Source organism: Meleagris gallopavo, chromosome 21 (assembly GCF_000146605.3).
Source record: "Meleagris gallopavo isolate NT-WF06-2002-E0010 breed Aviagen turkey brand Nicholas breeding stock chromosome 21, Turkey_5.1, whole genome shotgun sequence".
Classification (NCBI taxonomy): Eukaryota; Metazoa; Chordata; class Aves; order Galliformes; family Phasianidae; genus Meleagris; species Meleagris gallopavo.
Window position 1 is genome coordinate 5,505,960 of NC_015031.2, and position 21,698 is coordinate 5,527,657.

Sequence of the window (21,698 nt, forward strand, 5' to 3'; positions counted from 1 at the left end):
GGGCGGCCTGGGGACTTCCGTCAGTCGGTCGTTGAGTTGCGATGTTCTGGGGCAGGATGTCACGCCTGCAGCCTTGCGCGCTGCTCTGAGTTCCGGTTTGTTGCCCCCGTGCTCCTCCTGCCATTTTTTTCTTTCTTGGAGGATTCTCTTGTAGAATCGTAGAATGGCCTGGGTTGGAAAGGACCACAATGATCGTCCAGTTTCAACCCTCTGCTACGTGCAGGGTCACCAACCAGCAGACCAGGCTGCCCAGAGCCGCATCCAGCCTGGCCTTGAAGGCCTCCAGGGATGGGGCATCCACAGTCTCCTTGGGAAAACCCATTGTCTTTTCTAGTTGTCTTTCTTTGTGTCGTTTTTGTGTTGCAGCATGCAGGATCCCCCAGAGCAGCATAACAGAGTTCTCCCTCTCTTTCCTGACAGAGCCCTTTGTCTTGTTGTCTAAGCGTTGGCTACTACTGAAGCAATGTTTGTTCCATGCCATGCTGTGATCTCTCAGTGCCACAGGGACCCTTCGCCGTTTGTTTCATCACCACATCAGTATTTGGGGTGCACAGCTCCTACTGCCTCTCAATTCTTGTTTTCCTCAGAGAAACCCTTTCTCTCCTCCTACATCAGCTTAGTGTCTGCAGAAGCCTTTAAAAAAGCACTGTAGCAGAGCACCAGGCAGGCTGTATGTGCTGCAGCTTCCTCACCCGTTTGCTAGCTTCAGGAGTATAGCATAGGGTTGATTTTTTTTCTTTTGTTTGTTTAAGTACTTGCGTATTCTTCATTGCAATTCAGTTGGTTTTCCTATGGCACAGATGCCAAATGTTCAGGTCTGTGTTTCCCCAGATCCCCAATGGAAGCCTTTTAAAACATGACTTTTACCACCTTCCAGTTGTTTTGCATTGCATTAGAGAGGTGGCATAGTGCACATCCTTACTGAGTTGGTGCTGAAATTGAGACATTCCGTTCATGCTGAAGTGTTTGGTTTTTTTTTGTTTTTTAAATTCAGATGAATATTGTCTCATCTTGGTAATTTGTTACTGTTTATTATATTGGTTTCTACAGTTCTGGTTGACAGTTTGATCTCTGAGAGAAATCGTCAGCTGTTCTTCACAGTTTGAGATTTCTGCCATGGTGAACCCTCACCCCCCCAGACGATGAAGACAGATGCACAGACTTCTTTTATTTATTGTTTTGGTCCTGCTCTGCCCTAGTCATCCTTGACCAGCTCTTTTATACCTTGATTTTCAGTTGACCCTGCAGAATATGTCAGATTCTCCTCATGATAGAGAATATGCATTATATCCTTTCTCATAGCTGCTCTTCACTTCTCCAAAATCAGGAGAGTCAGTCCTCATTGTCCAAGGATTTCCCAGCTGAACATAGCAAGAAGGCTGTGTGGTAGCATCGGAGAGCAGGGAGTGAGGACCTGGGTGTGTGTGGGTGTGTGTTGAGGATGAAGTCAGCAAAAACCACAGGTACCACAAGTAAAATAAATGATTTTGCTCTTCTGTCTCCTTCTGTAGCACAGTGTGTCAGGGCTGCATCCCCTGGCTTTCAAGGAACTTCCTCAGGGTGTAAAGAACAAGGTTCTCTTAGTGGTGTTGGAAAATCCCTTTTCTCTCTTCCCTTTCTGATCTCCCTGCTTCTTTATTTGCGGTTGTGGGATGATGCTTATCTCTGTAACAATACTAATGTAGTGAGCATTTCTCACAGTGGTAGTGCTCACTTGAGCTGCCTCCTACTTCCCACTGCACATTCCCACTGCTCCTCCAGTCTGAGTTGCAGAGTGTTAGGGACTAGAGAATGGATCTGGGTTAAAAACAGCCCAGCAAACATAGCCTTCTTCCCACTTTTTCTGTAACCTGAATCAGTTTCTTGGTCCAGCTCAGTGACATTGGACAGGGCTGTCCTGGCACAGCAGAGAGATGGGTTGTGGTTGGATGGGAGATGCTTCAGCATTTCTGGGGAGGGCAGGATTGTGATGATGCTTTCTGTATGCCAAGGACAGAGTTTTCTAGAAAGACTGCAACATTTTTAATATACTTTATTGCTTGCTTTAAACAGTCTGGTCATTTGCCAAAGCCTGGGTACATCTGTGCCTGTTGTATGCTTGACTTAAGCTGCTACGTTCTGGACATCTCATCAGCAGTACAGCCTCACCCTGCTCTCTCCCTGGGCTCTGCCAAGATAGGTGCTCACTGTGGGCAGCTGTTCTCTGGTTATTTTTAACTGTTTTCTTGAACATATTCCTTGCACCTGGTTCCTTTGAACCATCTTTCAGTCCCTGCTGTGAATGAGGTGGCTCAGCTCCAGGGCACAGCGCTCATCGTGATGTGTGCCAGTCTCATTTAGCAGTTGTCTGGTATGGTGCTGAGTCTGGGTTCTGCGGAAAAATAAGAGTGTATGAGCACGTAGCTGGGGAGATTGTCTTTGTTCTTGGATGGAAATTAGACCTGAGTGGGCAAATGTAATTTTATAGTTTTTGAAAGTTGTCTGTAATGGGGAATATAATCATTTTATGTATCATTCTACTGAAAAGTGCTTACAAACAAGCAGAAATTTCTTACATATCTGTTGTGATAGTATGGCTTGCTAAGCATAGTGCATGTAAGTGGTACAGTGGGTACCTGACCTTAGATGGCATCTGCTGGTGTTCCTTGAGATGTTATTTCATTAAAGCTGACTGAAATGCATCGTTTTGACAAAACACATGAAGACATGCAAGGGCCCATGGCTTGGGTGGAGGTCCTTGAGATTTCCAGCTGTTGGCTGGGGCTTAGTCTCTCTCATGGGACTCCCATTTCTCCCTAATTCTAGGGCTGCAGGAAGTCCCTGAACTCAATGCAGGATGTCAGTTTCAGGACTCTGCTGTTTCAAGCACCTGCTCTGTAGCAAAAAATCTGGAAACTTTGTTAGCCTGGGCTTGTCTGGAGTCTTACGCTTTTCTGGCTTTCAACGTGAAAATTGTTGTACTTGAAACCAGGGTTTCAAGTCTAAAGTAGTCGAAAGAGACTTTTATTGTTCTGGGATGCAGTCCTGATAGCTGACTGTGAAGGGAGCTCAGACTTAGTAACTTAGATCCCTCGCTGCAGGAGTTCAGAGTGAAATGAGAAATTCCACTGCTGGTGACAGGTAGCTGAGGTTACAGGCTGAGGTGCAGTCACAAAGTCCTCCTGCCTCTTCACTGCATCACTTCACTTTGATGATCATCAGCTCCTGTCCCTAAAACCTAGTTATCAAAAATAACTTCAACATTTAAAGAAAAACAGTATTATCATGGCCCTTTTTCATCTGCCTACCTCAGGCCTTGTCCTGCTGTCAGTATTCGTCTGGGCAGACTGAGCCATGTCAGCTGTTGACCAGACATCTTCCTGTAGTAGTTGTGAAGGGGTTTCCCTTGTTTCTGTGTTATGTTTGGTGTTGGAACATAAGGCACAGCACATTGGTTGTTTCTGTCCCTCTCACCAACAAACAGTGCCCTCTTTCTTGATACCCTCTTGTCTTCCTTGCCTTTTGGATGCTGAGATCTTTGCTGATTTTTCACTTTTGGTTGATTAAAGGTAGTGTCCTCCATCTAATCACCTTCCAGCTCTGATTATTGTTTTGGAGTTTTCTTGTGAGATTTACTATCTCAGGTGCTGTGGCCAGGAGAATGTCTTCCTTGGTGCTCCTGGCTGTCCCTGAACTCTGAGATCTCACTTGCTTTCCAGGTGGAACCAGGTGTGCTACCACTGGGCCCTGCCTTGGAAGGACATGAAAATTTCCCTCCAAAAAATGCAGTAACAGACCAAGAGAGCAGCCAACAGATACAGCAGCTGGTGAGTTGTTGCCCTGTCCACGGGTGCAGGAGGGGTCTGTGTCTTTTGGCACTTTCCTTCCAGAGCAAAGCCAGTCTGGTTTTGGATGAAGGAGTTCAAGTTTTTCTTGAGTTTTCACCCACAGAATCCAGGCAAAGATTTTGGTAACTTAAGTCTTTTTAGATGCAGTCAGTCTGAAAGGAGAGGAAGCCATGCCAGTGATAGATTCTGTGATGTGTTTGGTTCGGCATTATTTGAACAGACATGACTGCCCCAAGACGGATGTCATGAGGAGTGTGGCCTTTGTGAAATACTCTAGCAAAATGAGACAGTTCACAGTGAGGTTTAGGCACCTTTATCTACCTGGGGAACCAAGAGTGGTAGCAAGTAACCACAGATAAAGGCACATAAAGAGTGGTTGTCTGCTGCCTGTTAGATGTCATTTGGATTAGAATAAGAGCTAATTTAGCACAGCTAGTGTTTCAGTATGAAACACTCCACAACTGTCCCTACTCGTTCCTCACAGCCTGTCCTTCATCCTATCCTAGACAAATCAGTACAATTTTTGCAACTGAGAAATAGAGAGTTGTTTCCAGAAGTTGAAAGGATTGAGGAAGAGAGGAATAGCTGTTTTACTTGAAAAGTCTTTTATTTTCACTACTTTTTTTTTAAATCTCTGTAGGTTTATATGTTATTTATGTTTGTAACAAAGATTTTCTTAAGAAAACAGAAAAAAACAATATAGCATTGGATCAGAGAAGCTGAATTTCTTCCATATTTTATGAACATGGTCTATTTTTGCTTGTTCTATGCAGGAGTTTGAACTCAAGAAAAAACGCAAAAAATGTGAAAACCTTGAACATGAAGTGAGGAAAAAGCATAAAAGATGCAAAGAACTCGTAAGTGTTCTTGTTGCCTAATGGTGTGAGTGTAATGGCAAAGAGCTAGGTTGTTTTGTGGTTCTCCTGGGTTCTGTTCTATTTATTGCAGTAATGATTTGCCAGTGTCAATCTGAATTGTCACAAATTTGGGGCTTCAGCTCTTGAAGCTGGAATTATTTATTTAGTCCTTCAGCTAGCTGTGTTGAGTGAAGTTACATAAATCACTGGATAAAACTCCATAGCCTCTTCTGGTCTGGGGAGATGCTTCATCTTTTCACATTCACTCCGGGCAAGCATCAAAAGATTTCTGCAGCCTGAGATGGTAGTTGAACATACAGCTATATTCTTGTGCTTCTACTCATTGGATGAAGTTTTACCTCTTGTTTCATTTCATGGAGGTTTTACAGGTAATAGTAAAGCATCTGGATTTCTCCCTTCTGTTTCTACTTTGCTGAACAGCTCTGGTGATGTTAATGATAATCACAATCTGTAGTTCGTGAGTGTCCAACCTTTTGGCTTGCCTGGCTGCACTGAGTTAAGAGGAATTGTCCTGGGCTGCATATACGTTGGTTGCACCAAAAATAATACGTCCTTATTTCCTTTGAAGCTACAATAGATACAAAGAGCAGCACAGTAACACTATTTGATAGAGGAAGCTACAAAACACTGGTTCTCAGCACAGTCATCACCATTAGCTGTGCATTTTCAGCTGCAGTGAGCAAGAGGCTTCATGCTGTGCTGGCACAAATGTGCACCAGCAGAGGTGATATGCTGTCACTGTCACCACTGCAGAAACGCTCCATCCCCTCCTCACTGTGCTCACATGCACTGGTTGGTCTCCATCAGCATTCAGCACATGTCGGTGATCTCTAGAGGTCCTTTCCAACTTATATAATGCTGTGAAAACACAAAACACATCTGCATATTTTTTTGCTGTTCACAGGACTCTGTTTAGCCACTATATCAAAATGCATACAATTATTTGCCATCACATGAGTTAGCACTGCTCTGTGCCCTCCCGTGACCTGGTTTCCAGCCAGCCAGGGTTAATAACACGCAGCCTGTGCATTGAGCATGCCTGCTATGGATTCATCAATGGGTACTGACCTCTGGGTGGTTTTACATCTTGCTTCAGTCTCAGTTCAAGTCAGTTCTACATATCCATAGCTCATTCTCACTATCTCAGTAACTATGGGATGCTTAAGGAATACGCTGGTGATTGTTGTTAGCTGTTGTTAACAGCTTTTCAAGATTGGGAAGGGACCAAGTCACCTTAAAGAGCTGGGACTTTACCAGCAAGAGTAATACTAAGAAAATATTTGGCCATCCAAATCCAAAGATTTGTGGAATCTTTAATGATTATGAAACTGTCATATTCTTCTAATGCTGTACAAAGGGGCTGCAGGTAGTCTAGACTTAACTAATAGAGACAGTGTCTGTCTGTCTGTCTGTATGTCTGTGCTCTCCCTTCTGCTCAGAGACAATATTCTGTATCATAGAGTAATAGCTGGCTCACGTTGCTTTCTCGACTCCAAACTGCATCCTGATTTCAAACTAGAGACAGCCATTTAAAACTCGAATTTACAGTGTAGATGTCTTTGATTTTTCTGAATAATTTTTCTTCCTTTAATGAACTTTGTTGAGGAAACTGTGATCTTGAACCAATAGTGAAAGTTGAATTGTGGGCGAAGATAGTGTTCAAGGAAATGAGTTTCTCATTCTGAATTTTGAGGCTACATAAATGAGAAAAGAGGTCATCTGCTACTGAAGCTGATATCAGCCTGAGCAGTGCTGTACACTGATGCCTTCCATTGCACAAGCAGCATCCTGTCAGCATCCTGAACCATCAGTCAGCGGGAGCAGTGGAGTCATGCTGCAGAACAAGGTGGGAGGGTCAGTCTGAGGACACTGGTGTAGTGACATTACTGTTTCTGACAGGAGATCCAGCTGCAGGAGGTACAGAGTGAAAATGCACGACTGGCTGAGGAGAACTTGCAGCTGAGTGAGAAGGCCGGATGGGCAGGACAGGTAAAAAGCAGTGGTTTTGTTTGTCAAGTGGGACATTACCTTCTGTAAAACTTTGCTTAGTAAGTAGCATACTTAGTGCAGGTGTTTATCTTTACTTGGTAATATTGCTAGTAGTCATCAAGCCATAGTGCACTGCAGATTCAAAATATGTTAGTAGAACTTCCAGATGTAAATGCAGTTTGAACAGATTATCTTGTTTTTTTCTTTGTTTAATCCCACTGTTTAGAATTAAAAAAGCTCTCAGAGCTTTTGTGGTTTGTTTGTATCATCTCTTCAGTAGATAGCTGCTTCATATCCCAATTACTTCACCTCAGCAACAGAGAGCCTAGTGGGAGAAGCAGTGTGTGCAAATAAATACATGAGTATTTGTTTTGAGTGGAAAGCAGAGGGAGAGGAGGCTGGTGATTTTGGTATTGCAAGCAGGAAGGAGGTCTCAAAGCAACCTCTTGAGATATGAAAGTAAATTGCCCTCCATTATTTATACAACAAATACCTATGGCTACTTGTGCTAATTGACAATTCTTTCTCTTCAGGTTGAATCTGAGAATGCTGACCTGAAGCTGCAGGTTGTTTTGGTTACTAAGGAACGGGATTCAGTAATTCAGAGAAATCAAGGACTTCAAACCAAGCTGGAGAATCTAGAGCAGGTGCTGAAGGTCAGTGGGACCCACACAGCTGGGAGGACTGTCCAGACCTTAGTGCTGGTTTTGGATGGCACAGATTGCCTCTGTTTTATTGATTTTTCTAATCCACTCTTTTGATTTGGTGCTCTTCTGGGGATTCTGCCATGCAGTATCCTGGAACGTGTCCTTCCAAAGTCAACAGAGGGGCTCGGGAAAGGCTGCTGCAGGGATTTGGGTGGAGGGGACATAAGGTGGCCATCACTGATTTAAGGATTCTCTTTATGTTGCTGTGGTTTATGGTAAGAATTTCTTACTTTCCCCTGTGATTAATGATGTGTGAAATACAGGCCATGTATTGATTCTGTGACTCATGACAGGACACAGGACAATATTTCAGTAATGTTGCCCTTTAACTGTCTGTGAATTGTTCTGCAGCACATGAGAGATGTGGCTGAGCGAAGGCAGCTGCTGGAAGCTGAACACAAGGAAGCACTGCTAGTCCTGCAGGAGAAGCAAGAGGAAGTCAGACGGTTGCAGCAGGTATGCAGCATGGGAGAGAAGGTACTTGTACTTTCTGGATCCCTGGAAAGAGGTGGGACTGCTGCACTTTACCTCCTTGGAGAAGTGGTGTATAGAGGAAATATATGTGAGTCTACTAAATGAAGGAAGCCAGGGATGAATGTCTGTGTGTGTGCCAACTCTTGTACCTGAGTAGAGCAGGGGGATTTTTCCCATGTGCGGCAGTTCTGATCTCTCACTGCTATTTGTCCATGGACCTAAGATGCCTTCAGTCAGTATAGTGTTTTAAATCTGAAATGATGTCTGTCAAGGTGGTGGTGATAATAGAGGTGAGTTTAGGTAGGCTGCTTTCTTATTTACTCTGTCTCTCATTTCTTAGGCACAGGCAGAGGCAAAAAGAGAACATGAAGGAGCAGTACAGCTTCTAGAGGTAAGATGAAAGGAAATGAGATGGATTAGTAGCTTTAGGCTTTGTGTTGTTTGTTCTTAATGCCAGTTTTCTTGATGCCCTGGATTTTACTGGTTCTTGAGTAGAATATGACACTGTATTGATTTGACACAGCTACTGTGTACAATTATTGGCTGTGCTGGCAAAGTAGTCATTGGGGTTTGAGTTTTCTGTTAAATCCCAAGCTGCTCTGTAACCAAATAGCTTATTTCATTTAGACTGTGCCCAGCAACTGTTTCACATTAAGTAACCACCTTCAGATCCACCTGCTCCATTTCCAGGGCCATCTGCAGGGAGGAAGAATACTTATGTCCATGTCATTTGATATTTATCTTGTATGTATAGGCTCTGTACTTTTTATTAGAGGAAGGAAAAAAAAAGAGAGAATTGGCCTGTTGAGTGATGACCAAGCATAATAAGTGATAAGGTTTGAGGCAGCACCTTGTCCCATTTGCTGGTCTGGGACCAACTGTGTGAGTGTGGTGACATCAGCACTGACTTCACTTTGCCGTGGTGGCAGACAGCTTAACAATGAGGGCAGGCAGACATAATGACTCATTTCTCCAAGATGACTTTGGAGAAAAGCTTTGCTGTGGATTCCTGGAGCTGTAAGGCAGAGCACCAAACCCTGAAACTTGATGTGATAATTTCATGCCTGAAGAGAATGGGGAAAGGTGTGATGGCACAGGGAGCAACTTCTGTTGTCTCTGTCCACTGGGGTTTTCTGAATACCCAAATACCTGAGACAAAGCAGAGTGCCTCATTTTGCACCTGGACAGTGAGATTTCACACAAAGGAGGCCACGGCCTTGTCTGTAGTGGTGACACACAGTAAGGGATGACAGGCTGAATTGCTTTGTCCACCGCTGTGCAATAGCTCTGTGGTTGTTAGGAGCCCAGGAGAGTCGAGCAGGATGCTAAGTGTCTCTGACTGAGGAGATTTCTCTGTGGCTTGAGTGGGCATGACCTCTGTGAATGGAGATCCCCAGAGTGCTAGGCTCCTGTTAGATGGCTTTGAAATTGTTGCAAGTTGGGTGAATATTGCAGGGAAGTGATGTGATACAATGTTAAATTTCCGTGTTCATTTACTGACTGCAGAGACAGGGTTAGAGGTGATACAGGTGCTGCTTTTATGTCACTTGGTATTTACTTGTTGGGCTGCTAAGCAGTCTTTAAGGGGGGAGGCTTCATTCTTGGCAAATGTTTTCTGAACTAATTCATCAAAGGATTGGAGCAGTCTCTTATGTTTAAACTAGACATCTCTGTGTGCTGAAAAGGGGGGAGGGCAATTGTTTTGTTCAGTTTGAGCAGCTGATCTTTTTTGTTCAAAGTATATTGTGATTTGGAGACCCTCAAAAAGTGCATAGTTACCTCATTTTTGGAGTTTATATGTGGGATCTGGCTTTTGTTTAACAAAACATGCTTGTGTGGGGGTGGGAATCCCAGCACAGAATAAGGCAGACCCAAACTCGGTCTGCCTTATGAGACAAAACAGTCTCATTCAAACTGAGGGTTGGGTTGCCTTTGGCAGGTTGTTGGATTTTGGCTAGTGTAACCTCTGATGTGATTTTATATCTCTTTTTGCTTTTCTCCTTGCTACCAGAGTACTTTGGATTGCATGCAGGTATTGCAATAATCCTGTCAAGCTGGACATTTTTCTCTTCTGTCCCGGCTTTGACAGTTACTTGGTATTCCTGTTTTAATTATACTCTGGAAAAGATTGCAAGAGTATCACCTTCAAGAAATAAATGTAATTAAAGGAGTTAATGAGTTGCACAGAGGAGGATTTCCTGTTCAAATGCTTTGCTTTTTCAACCAGTTAGAACGTGAAGCTTTTACTGGGCTTTTTCAGACAATTCTGTTTTGTCCAACTGTGCACTTCTTCCACGTGCTGCATACATTTGAAGGTCTTCTGGGAACTGTTTGCAGTCCAGGAATTAAACATTTCCTTCAAAACCTAAAAGCAATGGCAATGTGAAAGTGTCACAGAGAAAATAGAGATCCTGCTGGTTTTGTAATTGGTTGGAAGATAGGAAGCAGAGATTGTGAATAATAGTGTCAAGGAAGAAGCAGGAGCTAGTGAAGTAATCAAGGTGTTACAGTCCAGGAGCGGTGTTGGTTCATGACAGATTTAGAATAAGGTCTTATGTTGAAGTAGTAGTGTTTGTGTCTATAGAAAACAGCTTTCAGCAGTCCCCTTCAGATCTGACTGCAGAGAGCTGTGAGAAGGTCTGAAGAAAAATGGGGAGACTAAATAACAGGTAACATTGTGCAAAAGAAATGGAGAGAGGTAGCAAGGGGAACATGGAGAACACCTACAGGAGGAGATTCTGATAGAGCAGGAGGGTGCCTAAGAGAACAGGGCTGAGCTGGGTCTAGCTCATTGAGGAAACTCAGATTAAATTCCTGGATTGGTGGTTAAACTGTGCCCTCCAAGCTCTGCTCCCTGCTCTTGCAGCCTTTTCTGGTAATCACACTGCTCAATCTCAGGTTGGTGTGGCTTCTCTTACTTTCCTTTTAGGATTAGACGTGGACACAGAAGTCTCCTCTATCTTCTGTGTCTGGGACTAGATCCTTGCTGATTGTGTCAGCTCCTGATCTTGTCCTTAGGCTCCTCTTCCTTGTGCCCTGGCCTCCCAGCACTGCCCTAAAACCTCCTGCTTGCCTAGCCATGTGTGACCCTGTGCAAGTGGTCTGCTAGGACGGATGTATTCTGTTGTACAGGAGTCCTGCACAACGTGACTTCAGTCAGCAGCAAGTTGAGCAAGTGGAGAATGCAAATGCTTCTGGAAGTTGCTCGTGAGATGTATTGGTCTCTTTCAGTGCAAAAGCAGTTACTCCTTCAGAGACATCACCAGACAGTTACTGAAGACTGAGAGCTTCTACTGCTTGATGGGAAACAAGGGATAAACTGACAAGTTTAAAACAGATATTTTATGCTAAGATAAAAACTGCATGCATGCTTGGAAGGCGGTAGGGAACACCTAGAAAAATTGCAGTACTGTGAGACCAGAAAGAAAGCCCTTTCCTGGTCAGAAGTGGTATTTTTAGAGTTGCTTAAAAACAGACTTTCTATCTCACAGAATTCAACTGAAGAAATTGGGAAATTTGCACTAATACTTAATGTTTGTTTATTACTTGAAGAGCATGAGCAGCAAGGTGCTGATGCTCTTTGGCCTTGATAGTGCCTGGAAGGAGGCAAGATCTGAAGGGACAATAGGGAGTTCATCTCAGAAGGGGTTGTGGGAAGGCCAGGATAAGGTCATGAGAGCTTCCTGGGAGTGCTAGAGAGATGGAGAGATAGAGCACTGGGAGAGCAGTTCCTTCTGGAGGTGTGATATTAATGCTCCAATAAACCTGCAAAGGTGTATTGGTCTTTTTCTTTCCAAGGCTTATTTGTCTTTAACTCATCTCATCCTTTCATGTGCAGGGCTAAGTTAGGATATTGAGTTCAAACTCAACATTTCAGGGATAATTCCTAATTTTGCTTGTAATCAGTCTCCTTACAGATTTTCAAAGATAATGCAGGCGTAGAGCTGCCAATTCCTATTGGCTGTTCCTGGGCAGGGCATACCTCTAGATCCTTGAAGTTTGAGACCCACTCTGTTTCTGAAGAGATGTAACAAAGACAAATGCTGTTCGGAGACCCAGTGGTGCTTTTGATATGGCGGGTTTGTGTCTCATCTTGTGCCTCTCCTCTCAGGCTCGGGTGAAGGATCTAGAAGACCAATGCCGCAGTCAAACAGAGCAGTTCAGCCTTCTGTCCCAGGAGCTCAAACAATTCCGACTTCAAACAGGAAAAATTGACCTTCTCACTTCCACACTTGTGACTTCTGAACTTCCTCTTGCGCTGTGCAGCTCTACCCCACAGCCTCACTGGGATGAGGGTAATTGCTGGAGGTGCCTGCGGGTGTTTTGTCAAGCATGTCATTATTTGGATAGATGGGAAGGTGTAAAGAAAGTAATGCAAATGTTTAGTTAACTCTTGGGATCTCTCTCTCATAAATGCGCATGGTTTGTTTTGTAGTCACAGAGAGAACCTGATGCTTCTCTGACTAAAGGGAGTCGAGGGTGTTCAGTCTGTTGCACTGTTAAATGAATCTCACTTACAGAGACTTGGGCTACTGTGAAGGGTGCTTGCTCATTCTGATGCTCAGTGCGGATCCTGTGTTTTGCCTGTGGCTAAAAGTAATGGATAGATTGCTTTTGTTTCAGATTCATCTGGTCCTGCATTGCTTGCTCACCAGAGCACAAAGAAGGTTCACAATGAGGAGACCAGTGAGTCGGAGTCGTCACAGCGGGTGCCTGAGGCTGCTGTTGGCTCCCCAGTTTCTGTTTCCAGTTCTCAGAAACAAGCCAGGAAAGTTGAATCTCAGTCGAGCTCTTCAAAATCAGAATCCATGCAGAACAGCTCCAAATCCTGCCCAACACCAGAGGTTGGTATGGGAGCTCCCACTGAGGCCTCTCCTTTCTAGCCAATAATGAATAAGTGCGTTGCATTTCTCTAGCTAGATGAAGAAAATTGTAATGAAACAAGTGAAAGCCTGTAAGAAAAATGGAGAAGGCCTTGAATGCCGACGTTTGCAATGCTCATCTGAACGTACTGCAGTGCTCTAGGAAGGAATGAAGTGGGCTTGGAGGAACAGGCAGGAGGGGATCTCAGTTGGAGGGATTTGTGGGGAAGCTGTGGTTAAGACACCATGTGACACCTCAGTCATGGTAGCAAATGGGAAAGTTATAAAATTTCAGCATGCTGAAGGGCTGTGCCTCAGGAACTCAAGATTCTTTGTTTGCACTCCTAGGTGTGATAATACTGCTTGTAAGGCACCATGAGAAGATGCTGAGTTTGTGCTAGCAAAGGGATGAAGCTAATAAGCTTTGCCTGTTAGTGCCACCAAGATGAAATAGGTGGTGGTTGCTTCTCTTTTCCAGGAGCTCTTATATAGAGTTCATTGAAGCAGTCTTTCATACACGCTGCTGTGCAATTGATGTGACAGCTTAGGCTAAGCTAGCGCTGTGAGCGGGGTGGGGTGTGATGATGTGGGAAACAGCTCACTTTCTCTTAATCCACTGATGTTTACTGAGTGCTAAAACCTTGGAGGCTACATGGAATGCCTCATTATACAAGTAGAGGATAGTGAGGACTTGAGCTACAAAGCCAGGACACTGGTGATGCTGCTGTAGCAGGCAGTTCCCACCACTGTGTAAGGTCTGAGAAGCTGTCATCTTCAGCAACAAAGTGAAGGTCACACCTGGAAAGGAATGCATGTCTGACTACTGCCTGTTCTGTAGTGGGACAAATTACTGTTATTCAGTGTAAAATAAGAATTGAGAGCCACCACGCCACCACGGAGACGTAAGAATAGTCATTCTTTGGGAGATAATCTGTGATGTGTTTGGCTTCAGCAGCACATGAGTATGGGAATGCTCCAGAGTGTTAGACATGTTTAAAAGCTGTTCTACTTCTCTACCTTTGGGTGTTACAGAGTGCAGCTGTTTGTTCAGGGCATGGTGCAGGGTTCCATTTCAAGGAGCACAAAACCTTGAAAAGAGTCTCTGAACTGTTCAAAATATTAACTTTTGCAGTTCATGTACTAGGAAAAGATCTGCTGTGTGTCCAGGTGCCTGCAATCGACCTCCATCAAAAATACATTTGCCTTGAGGTGTGTTTTAAAATTAGCTCAAATTGATTCACTGGCAGCATTTCAAACAAACACAAGGGAAATGCATTTCTTCAGAAAGAATGATTGCGTTATGTAACTTGCTGCCATTAGATGTGAAGTTTCAAAATATCAGTCATAAAAGCTTGAGACAATTATCTGGAAGATTCTTCTGGCAATACCACTCATGGTACAGACCCAGCTTAGGAAGTTCTGTAGATCACTGCTAGCAACTGAGAGGCTGCACCAAAAAGATGAGAACTGCATGCTTGCTCTGCCTCTTGTATGCTTTCCTTCTGTGTGTACTACTTACTGTTATCAGAGCCAGGTGTTTGGACTAGGTAGAGCTTTGTCCTCAGCTGCTGGACACTTTGATGTTCTGAAAGTACATCAACGTTATACTGAAGTGTATACAGGTGCTACAGGGGACTGCCTGAATTGCAGAGATCTAGTACAACTATCATTTTGCCTCTCTTCAGATTACCATTTGTATTTCAAGGCTTGGATCTAGCAGGAAGTGATTATACTGCATTGCAGATATGTAGAGTGAAAGGGGCTTTTGAGAATCTCAAGTCTGGTTTCCCACTCACACTGGCTCTGCCACCAGCTCTGTCTCAGTGTGACCAGGGCTTTATTTAGCTGAGGCTTGAAGAGCAATGGTGATCATCCAGCTCTATGGACATCCCAAGGTTGCATTACTTTCTTGAGTGAATAACTTTTGCTAATGTTCACCTGGAACAGTTGAAATTGCAGCTTGGAGCTGTGTTTCTTGGTACTGCTTTTTCACTCTAAAAATGGCACTTCCAGACAGCCATCATCCAAGTGGCCAAACTCAAGTCATACATCAGCTTAGAGGATTTGTTCACTGCTGTTGGAACTCTTTGAGTGCTCCTTTATTCTGATTTTGGCCATGTCATATCTTTCATCTTTCATTTTATAATTTTAGGTGGACACTGCAAGTGAAATGGAAGAACTGGATGTTGACAGCATCTCTCTGATGCCAGAGCCAGGCAGCCAAGGCCCTGCGAAGCTCCAGGTCTTCTTGGCTCGATACAGGTATCATGTCACCTCTTGTGCTCCCTGAGGTTAGGCAAGTTATTTTGTTCTGTGGCATTAACTGCTCTTAAGGATTGCTGTTATGTTGGGTTTTTTTTTGTGGCTTCTGTTTCCTACACAAGCAAATCCTGTGCCTATAACTCAACAAAAACATAGCAAGATAATTAGCTATTCAAGGCACAGCACTGGTTGCAACTTTTCTTATGAAAATAGTATTGGATGGAAAATAGAGATCTGAATTGATCCATTCCCTGCTTTGATTTCTACTGGATTAAGTAGTTTTCTCCAAGGAAATCTTATTCCAATTAAGAAAACATCAGCATGGAATTCCCAAATCAAAGCTTTTGGCTGAAATCCATGTTGATTGTTACAGAATGTAGTAACGAAGAAGCAAAGAATGAAGCCAGAGTTTTCAGATCATTGTTGCTAACTGTTGAGCTGCTGTGGTCAAACCAAATCCTCTCTACAATTCCTAGAATACTGCCATGTCATTCAGCTTTTAGTCTGTGGACTGGGAGGAAGTGGGATGATTCTGCACTTTTTTGGAGCAGATCAAATGTGATCTTTGTCTTCATGTGCTACTTTTAGGCCCGTAAAGTCTCACTCAGCTCAGAGAGGATAGCATTCCTTTGGCATGCTGAAAGCCCTTCTAAAGGCTAAAGAACAGGTGTTGACAGTAGGTGCATACAAGATTTCTCATGTGACTCTTTCCTCTAAAAGTCCTCCTGATCAGCTCAAGGACCTGTGGGTAGGTGACTCAGAACTGCCTGGAGCCTGCCACCTATCACCAACACACTTATGTACTTCAGTGTGTTTTTGGACTGCCATTTAGAGTGTGGAGTTGTATAACTTGAAAGCAGTGGATAATTAGAAAGTAAAAGGAAGCAAATGTTTTCTTCATTCATACACAACATTCTTAGGGTTTTAAATATGGGAATTTTGAGATTCTTTGTGCTGCATAAAGTATATTCTGTGTGCTTTTGGCACTTTGATTCAAAGCTCTTATTTGCAAGAAATGTGGGGTGATGTGTACATTTAAGAGATGCAAGGGAATCCAAGGATGTCTGATTAGAAATGTACAATCCTACAGCTTACTTGACACATTCAGGCACTCAGGTAATTCATATGTTGTTAAAACACTTACTTGAGTCGCTCTGGTCTGTTCTTTCAGATGTCTCAAGACATCTGTTCTCCTACTCAGAAAAGCATTCCTACCTGCTCTTTGGACACGGAGCAATATGGTATCAGTTATATACAAACATACAGAACTGAAGTCTTGACCTTTGTGGAATTTGCTGCTGAACTGTAAGCTGATCCAACAGCACAGCTTGAAGGTGTTGCTGTGAAAACTGGTGTATGAAGTGAGTTTTCATGTTGTAACTATTTCAGCTACAATCCTTTTGATGGACCAAATGAAAATCCAGAGGCAGAGCTTCCACTAACTGCTGGAGAGTACATTTACATCTATGGAGACATGGATGAAGATGGCTTCTTTGAAGGTGTGTTTTAGGGGAAAAGGGATGTGACTGAACTGCAGTGGAGATTTGTTCTCTTAAAAAGAAAAAATGAGAGAGGAATCTACTGAATCTTAAAACCTCAAGATAAATGTTTTCTGTCCAAAGTTAGTTTAATAGAGAGGTGAGCAGGACCTGTTAGAAGAGTTGATTCGTGTCATGATTAATTTAAATCTAAAGCATGAAATCCTGGTCTGGTGAATTCACTGGCAGTTTTGCCACTACTTTCAACAGAGTTCCAGGTTTCATCTGCGTGCTGTTCCTCCCTATCCAAGGATAGCCCATGGATTCCTTCTCCAGGTAGTCTCTTACCCTCTTCCCAGTGGCTGCATATTGAATCCAGCACCATGGGCAACTGATAGTCTTGATTACCTTGTACTCTTTTTGGCAAGTAAGGTGTAAGCTAAGCAGCCCAAACCACGGTCTTTGTCCTGTTTGGTATTATACAGTGAGTTTCTCTTTTGGCACATTTTCTTTTGAAAACATGATCTCACGTGATTATTAGGCAGTTAGAATGGAAAGCGAGAAATCTGGACTGTAAATTTGTAATGAAGTTTCCTTGTAGATGTAGGGTCCTGATTTACTCAGGTGCTTTGCAAGAGCTGAGGCAAATGCATGCCATGTTGCACTGCTTGCTCCTTGACTGTTCTGGCTCTTTCATTCCTTCTATTTCCAAGCTTCTCATTTATTTGTTTATTTATTGTTTAAAGAATAAACAGGTTATTCTTTACTAGTCTTTTCTGCTTTCCCTGCTTTCAATTGATTTGCTGTAGGTAGAATGTGAAATTATGTACAACCCCTACACACTGCTCATTTGACACTGACTTGATGGTTCTTGCACATATCAAGAATATTGCAGTATCAGTCATCCCAGTGGGTCTTTTGGGGACATCTTTATTACATAAGCTGACATAACAATGGAGGGAACTAAATAGGAGGCCAGATCTGAATACAGAGCTGGAAAGTTGGACTTTCACAAGGAATTACTGTGAAAATCAAGTATGTTTGGCTGGGAGAAGATGTACAGTCTGCATAGTTTGGGAAAACTTGAAAAAAAGACATTGAAGTTAATAAAAGAGCTGTGTTCAGAAACAACAGAATAATAAACAAGGGAAAAACATGAAGCTAATTACATAAAACACTTTCTGGTTAGCTCACTGTGAAGCACGTAGAGCAATGAGTTTTCTCACAGTGGACATCAGGATGTAAGTAGAGCAGCTCTAGGAAATGGAGTAAACTTGCCCAGGATAACCTCCCAGAGCTTTCTTTGTTCCAGACCGCAGTGCAGCTATGACCCAGTATAGATGTTGTCAGGTTGTCTTCACAGATGGGTTGGAAGATTGAATGGTAGGTGCAGTGGTAACAGGTTTCCTGTTTTTTGTTTAGGGGAGCTGATGGATGGCCGGCGAGGGCTGGTCCCCTCCAATTTTGTTGAGCGAGTTTCAGATGATGACCTCATGACGGTTCTGCCTTCGGAGCTGAATGATCTCACCCATAGTTCATACCAGGAGAAAAGTTTTGTCAGTGCAAGCACCAGCAGTGGAGATAAGAGTGATTTCTCCATTGAAGAGAGTAGCATCAGTCCGTTGGTCAGTAGAGCAGAAGGAGACCAGGAGGAACGTGTTAGTCACACAGCAGTGCCTTACCCAAGAAAATTGACTCTGATCAAGCAGCTTGCCAGAAGCGTAGTTGTAGGCTGGGAACCACCACTTTTGCCTGCTGGCTGCCCAGACATACAGAGCTACAATATCTATGTGGATGAAGAGCTACGTCAAAATGTGAAGAGTGGCTTTCAGACCAAAGCAGTGATTGAAAAGCTGGATTTAAAGACAAAGGCTTACCGTGTGTCTGTGCAGAGTGTGACAGAGAAGGGCAGTTCTGATAAACTGCGATGCACTTTCTTTGTGGGGCAAGATCTGTGTGTGGCACCGACTATGCTGAAAGTCAGAAACATCACTGCCACATCAGCAGAGGTCACGTGGCTTCCCTGCAACAGCAATTACAACCACGCGGTGTATCTGAATGGGGAGGAGTGTGACATAACAAAACCAGGGGTCTACTGGTACACCTTCTGCAACCTGCAGCCCAACACTCAGTATGTTGCCAAGCTGGAGGCCCGTCCCTTGAAAACACTCTGGGAAGAGGTCTCAGAGGGGCAGGAGCAGAACTCAGCTGTGATACACTTCACTACCCCACTAGCAGGTATCAGAGTAGTTGTGCCCATTGCTATTGTAAAGGGAGTGCTTGGGACAGAAAGCTTTGTCAGTTCTTTGGTGTAAAGCCTTGGGGTGAACAGATGCAAAGCTTATTAGGTCCCAAAGCGTGAGGAGATATCCTGTTTTGTCTTAATATTTTTCTTCTTTTATTTTAAGAGTTTATTATCTCTTCTGTTTTCATTTGCTCTTGAGAGACCTCCCCTTTGCTGATTTGAGCAGCATGCCTCTCAGGGTATGAACAATCTGGTTTGCTGTGACCTGCACTCATGTGGCTCTAAGGGTTGCTGCATCTTGGCCTCAGCTACTTTTGCAAAGTTTTGTTTTCTGTGCTTTAAAGCTTTCCCAGAACCAGAGCACCTTACTTGTTCTGGTTTTGTCTGTCACTTCCCAAGAAGGTAGTGTAGTCATTCCAGTGCAGTTCTGCAGTGGCAAGTCTGGTGTGAGAGTTTTCTCTTAGATACAAACCGGGGTTTAGGTTGCTGTTAGGCTGTAGTGAGGTAAGCAAGAAAACGATCCTTTTGATCTTTCCCAGGCACACCTGATGCTCCTCTGGATGTCCAGGTAGAAGTTGGTCCCTCTCCAGGAATCCTCGTTATCAGCTGGTTACCTGTCACTATTGATGCTGAAGGATCTTCCAACGGAGTTCGAGTCACCGGTTACGCTGTGTATGCGGATGGACAGAAGGTGAGGGGAATGATATCAGAGAACAGTGCTTGGACTGGTTGTTTTTTTTGGCTGATGCCTACCAAAAAAAGGCATCTGTCAAGATTGCTGATGCGCTCTTGATGTAACTGAGCAATAAAAGTTTCCGTGGCAGGACCCTTCACCAGCAAAACTGGACGATCAGTGTGAGCCTCCTCTGTCTCACTCTAGGCACTGGCTGGATTCTTGAGGAAGCAGTGGTTTGTGGGGAATGCACATTCTGACTGTTTCAGAATGACAACAGTGAGAATCCACAAAGAACACTGCTAGTGTCACAGTGAGTTATAACTTCTGTGGGCATGGGCAGAGAAAAGCTGACAACCTTGCCAGTGCTTGGGACTTGTCTCCGAACTATGAGGAGTGAGGTGTAGTTCTTTAAATTAGGAATAGGTGAAGGGAGAGATGCCCAACACCCAATATGAATATCAGTAAAGAACCTCCAAGGATTTTCTGTATTGCAGGTGGCCTGCAGTTTTATGTGTGCATGATGGTGTGCCATCAGCCATGGGAGAGGTAAACTCAGCTGCTGAAAGGAGCACAACCCTACACAGAGTGGTGCCGTGTTGGATGACTGCTGTTTGTCATGGGAATTCTTCCATAGCATGCATCAAAAAAACGAATATGGGAAAGTTTTGCCAGAGTGAAAGAGAGGCAAAAAAAAAAGGTGGATTTTTAAAGTGCAGTGAACAAAAACGATTTACAGCTGGAGCAGAAGAGAAGATAGTCTTGCTTTATAGACTATCCAGTTTCTCAGATAGTAACAGCAGCGATTTCTCGGTACCATTCATTCTTTGCTGTTACTGTGCAGAAGGGTGGAAACAGCTTTAACTAACTTTGGGTTCAAGAACTGCCCTTCTCAGAAATGCTGAGCTGCACACTGTAATTAACTGCTCCGTGCTTCTTTGCTTGCAGGCAATAGAAGTTACTTCTCCAACGGCCGGGAGTGTCCTTGTGGACCTGTCCCAGCTTCAGATGTTCCAGGTGTGCCGGGAGGTTTCTGTGAGAACAATGTCCCTGTATGGAGAATCAATGGATTCAGTTCCAGCCCAGATTTCCTCAGTCTTGCTGAGAGCCTCTCATTGTTCTTCACCTTCAGACTCTGCTGTCTCTACTACTTTTACCTCTAGACTGCCCCGTGGAGAATCCAGGGGCTCTCTGCCTGCACGCAGCCCACCCGCACATCAGATGGCTGCGCTCCTGCTTCAACAAAAAGTCCCCACTGATAGCTCAGATGCCAAATTGACTGATCTCTCCTCCAGCCACGATGGCTCAGCACGATCTCTGCCAGAGAAAGCCTCTTCGCCGCTGCAGCTCTCTTTGTCCAGCGCTTCCTTGGTGCACACCTCAGGCACTTCCCTGCAGGGATCAGACGCTGCACAAGACAAGAAATGCCTGACTGTGCCTCCTCAGCAAGCGGGCAGCACAAAACTCCCGGCTGAGGGCACAGAGCCTGTCTCCTCGAGGGAAGCAGAATTGAAAAGCCTGGGTGAAGGGACAGAAGCGCTGGTAAGTGCGTAACATCTCCTGCCCGGTACTGCTGGGTAGGAGAGTGAATCATTTAGGGGAATGTAACAGCATGCTACTAGCATGCAGCCATCCAGTGGCTGGCAAACCAGCAGAGTGTTGTATGTGTGAAAGAGCAGTTGAATCTTGGTGCTTGGTCACATGTGTACAGGCAGGGCAGGAACAGAATCAGGAAAGCATGAATTCCTCAGGGCTGGGTGCTGAAAGGGATCTTCCCACTAATGGTGATGTCAGTGTTGATTAGGCATTGCTGTGGATTTTGACTTGCAGGAGTCATCTCCAGTCTGGTGGATTTGGGCATTGCAGAGCAGACACTCCAGCAAGTGGGAGCACCTTGGTGGATTGCCCAGTGAGGCAGCCTTGTCTGGAGGAGAGTTGGCAAGCTGTCATGACATTGGGCATTTGAGAACCTCTAGGATAGATGGGTGATTTCAAGGCTTTTTTAAGATGATGGTGAGAAGTGTCTGGGAGGTCTTTGAGAAAAGAAGTGAACTGTCTGTAAGGTGCTCATTCTGTGATGAGAGGGAATTAGGTCCTGTTGGTATGTGAGATGTTATATCAGAGAAAGTTATCTTTTCCCCATTCTCACCTTTGATGCTGACTAGAAGCTCAGAAGAGTGCTTCAGACCATCAAATTCAGCATGACTGTTAATCGAGGCAGCATGTGCTCAGAGCTGGGTAGAAGAAGGGAAGACTTTTTTAACTGCTAGAGCATCAGCAGCTGTGTGGCCTAAGATAAAAGG

General features: G+C 44.1%; 1 protein-coding gene across 6 annotated transcripts in view; it reads left to right on the plus strand.

Annotated features, from left to right (window-relative positions):
- The first annotated feature begins 3,626 nt into the window (after positions 1-3,626).
- Positions 3,627-21,698, plus strand: part of TSPOAP1 (TSPO associated protein 1) — a 37,594-nt gene continuing 19,522 nt past the window's right edge. For 3 of the 6 annotated variants that reach the window (XM_031556429.1, XM_031556433.1, XM_031556431.1), the window contains exons 1-10: positions 7,231-7,350; positions 7,753-7,857; positions 8,216-8,266; positions 11,987-12,170; positions 12,499-12,719; positions 14,890-14,999; positions 16,389-16,498; positions 17,900-18,715; positions 19,262-19,413; positions 20,344-20,937. In XM_031556429.1, the coding sequence (XP_031412289.1) occupies positions 7,756-7,857; positions 8,216-8,266; positions 11,987-12,170; positions 12,499-12,719; positions 14,890-14,999; positions 16,389-16,498; positions 17,900-18,715; positions 19,262-19,413; positions 20,344-20,937 (2,340 nt within the window). In that variant the 5' untranslated portion in view covers positions 7,231-7,350; positions 7,753-7,755. Of the gene's footprint in view, positions 3,807-4,600; positions 4,685-6,604; positions 6,695-7,227; positions 7,351-7,752; positions 7,858-8,215; positions 8,267-11,986; positions 12,171-12,498; positions 12,720-14,889; positions 15,000-16,388; positions 16,499-17,899; positions 18,716-19,261; positions 19,414-20,343; positions 20,938-21,698 lie in introns of those variants that run through there. The other 3 variants (XM_031556430.1, XM_031556434.1, XM_031556432.1) reach the window with 2 other exon arrangements.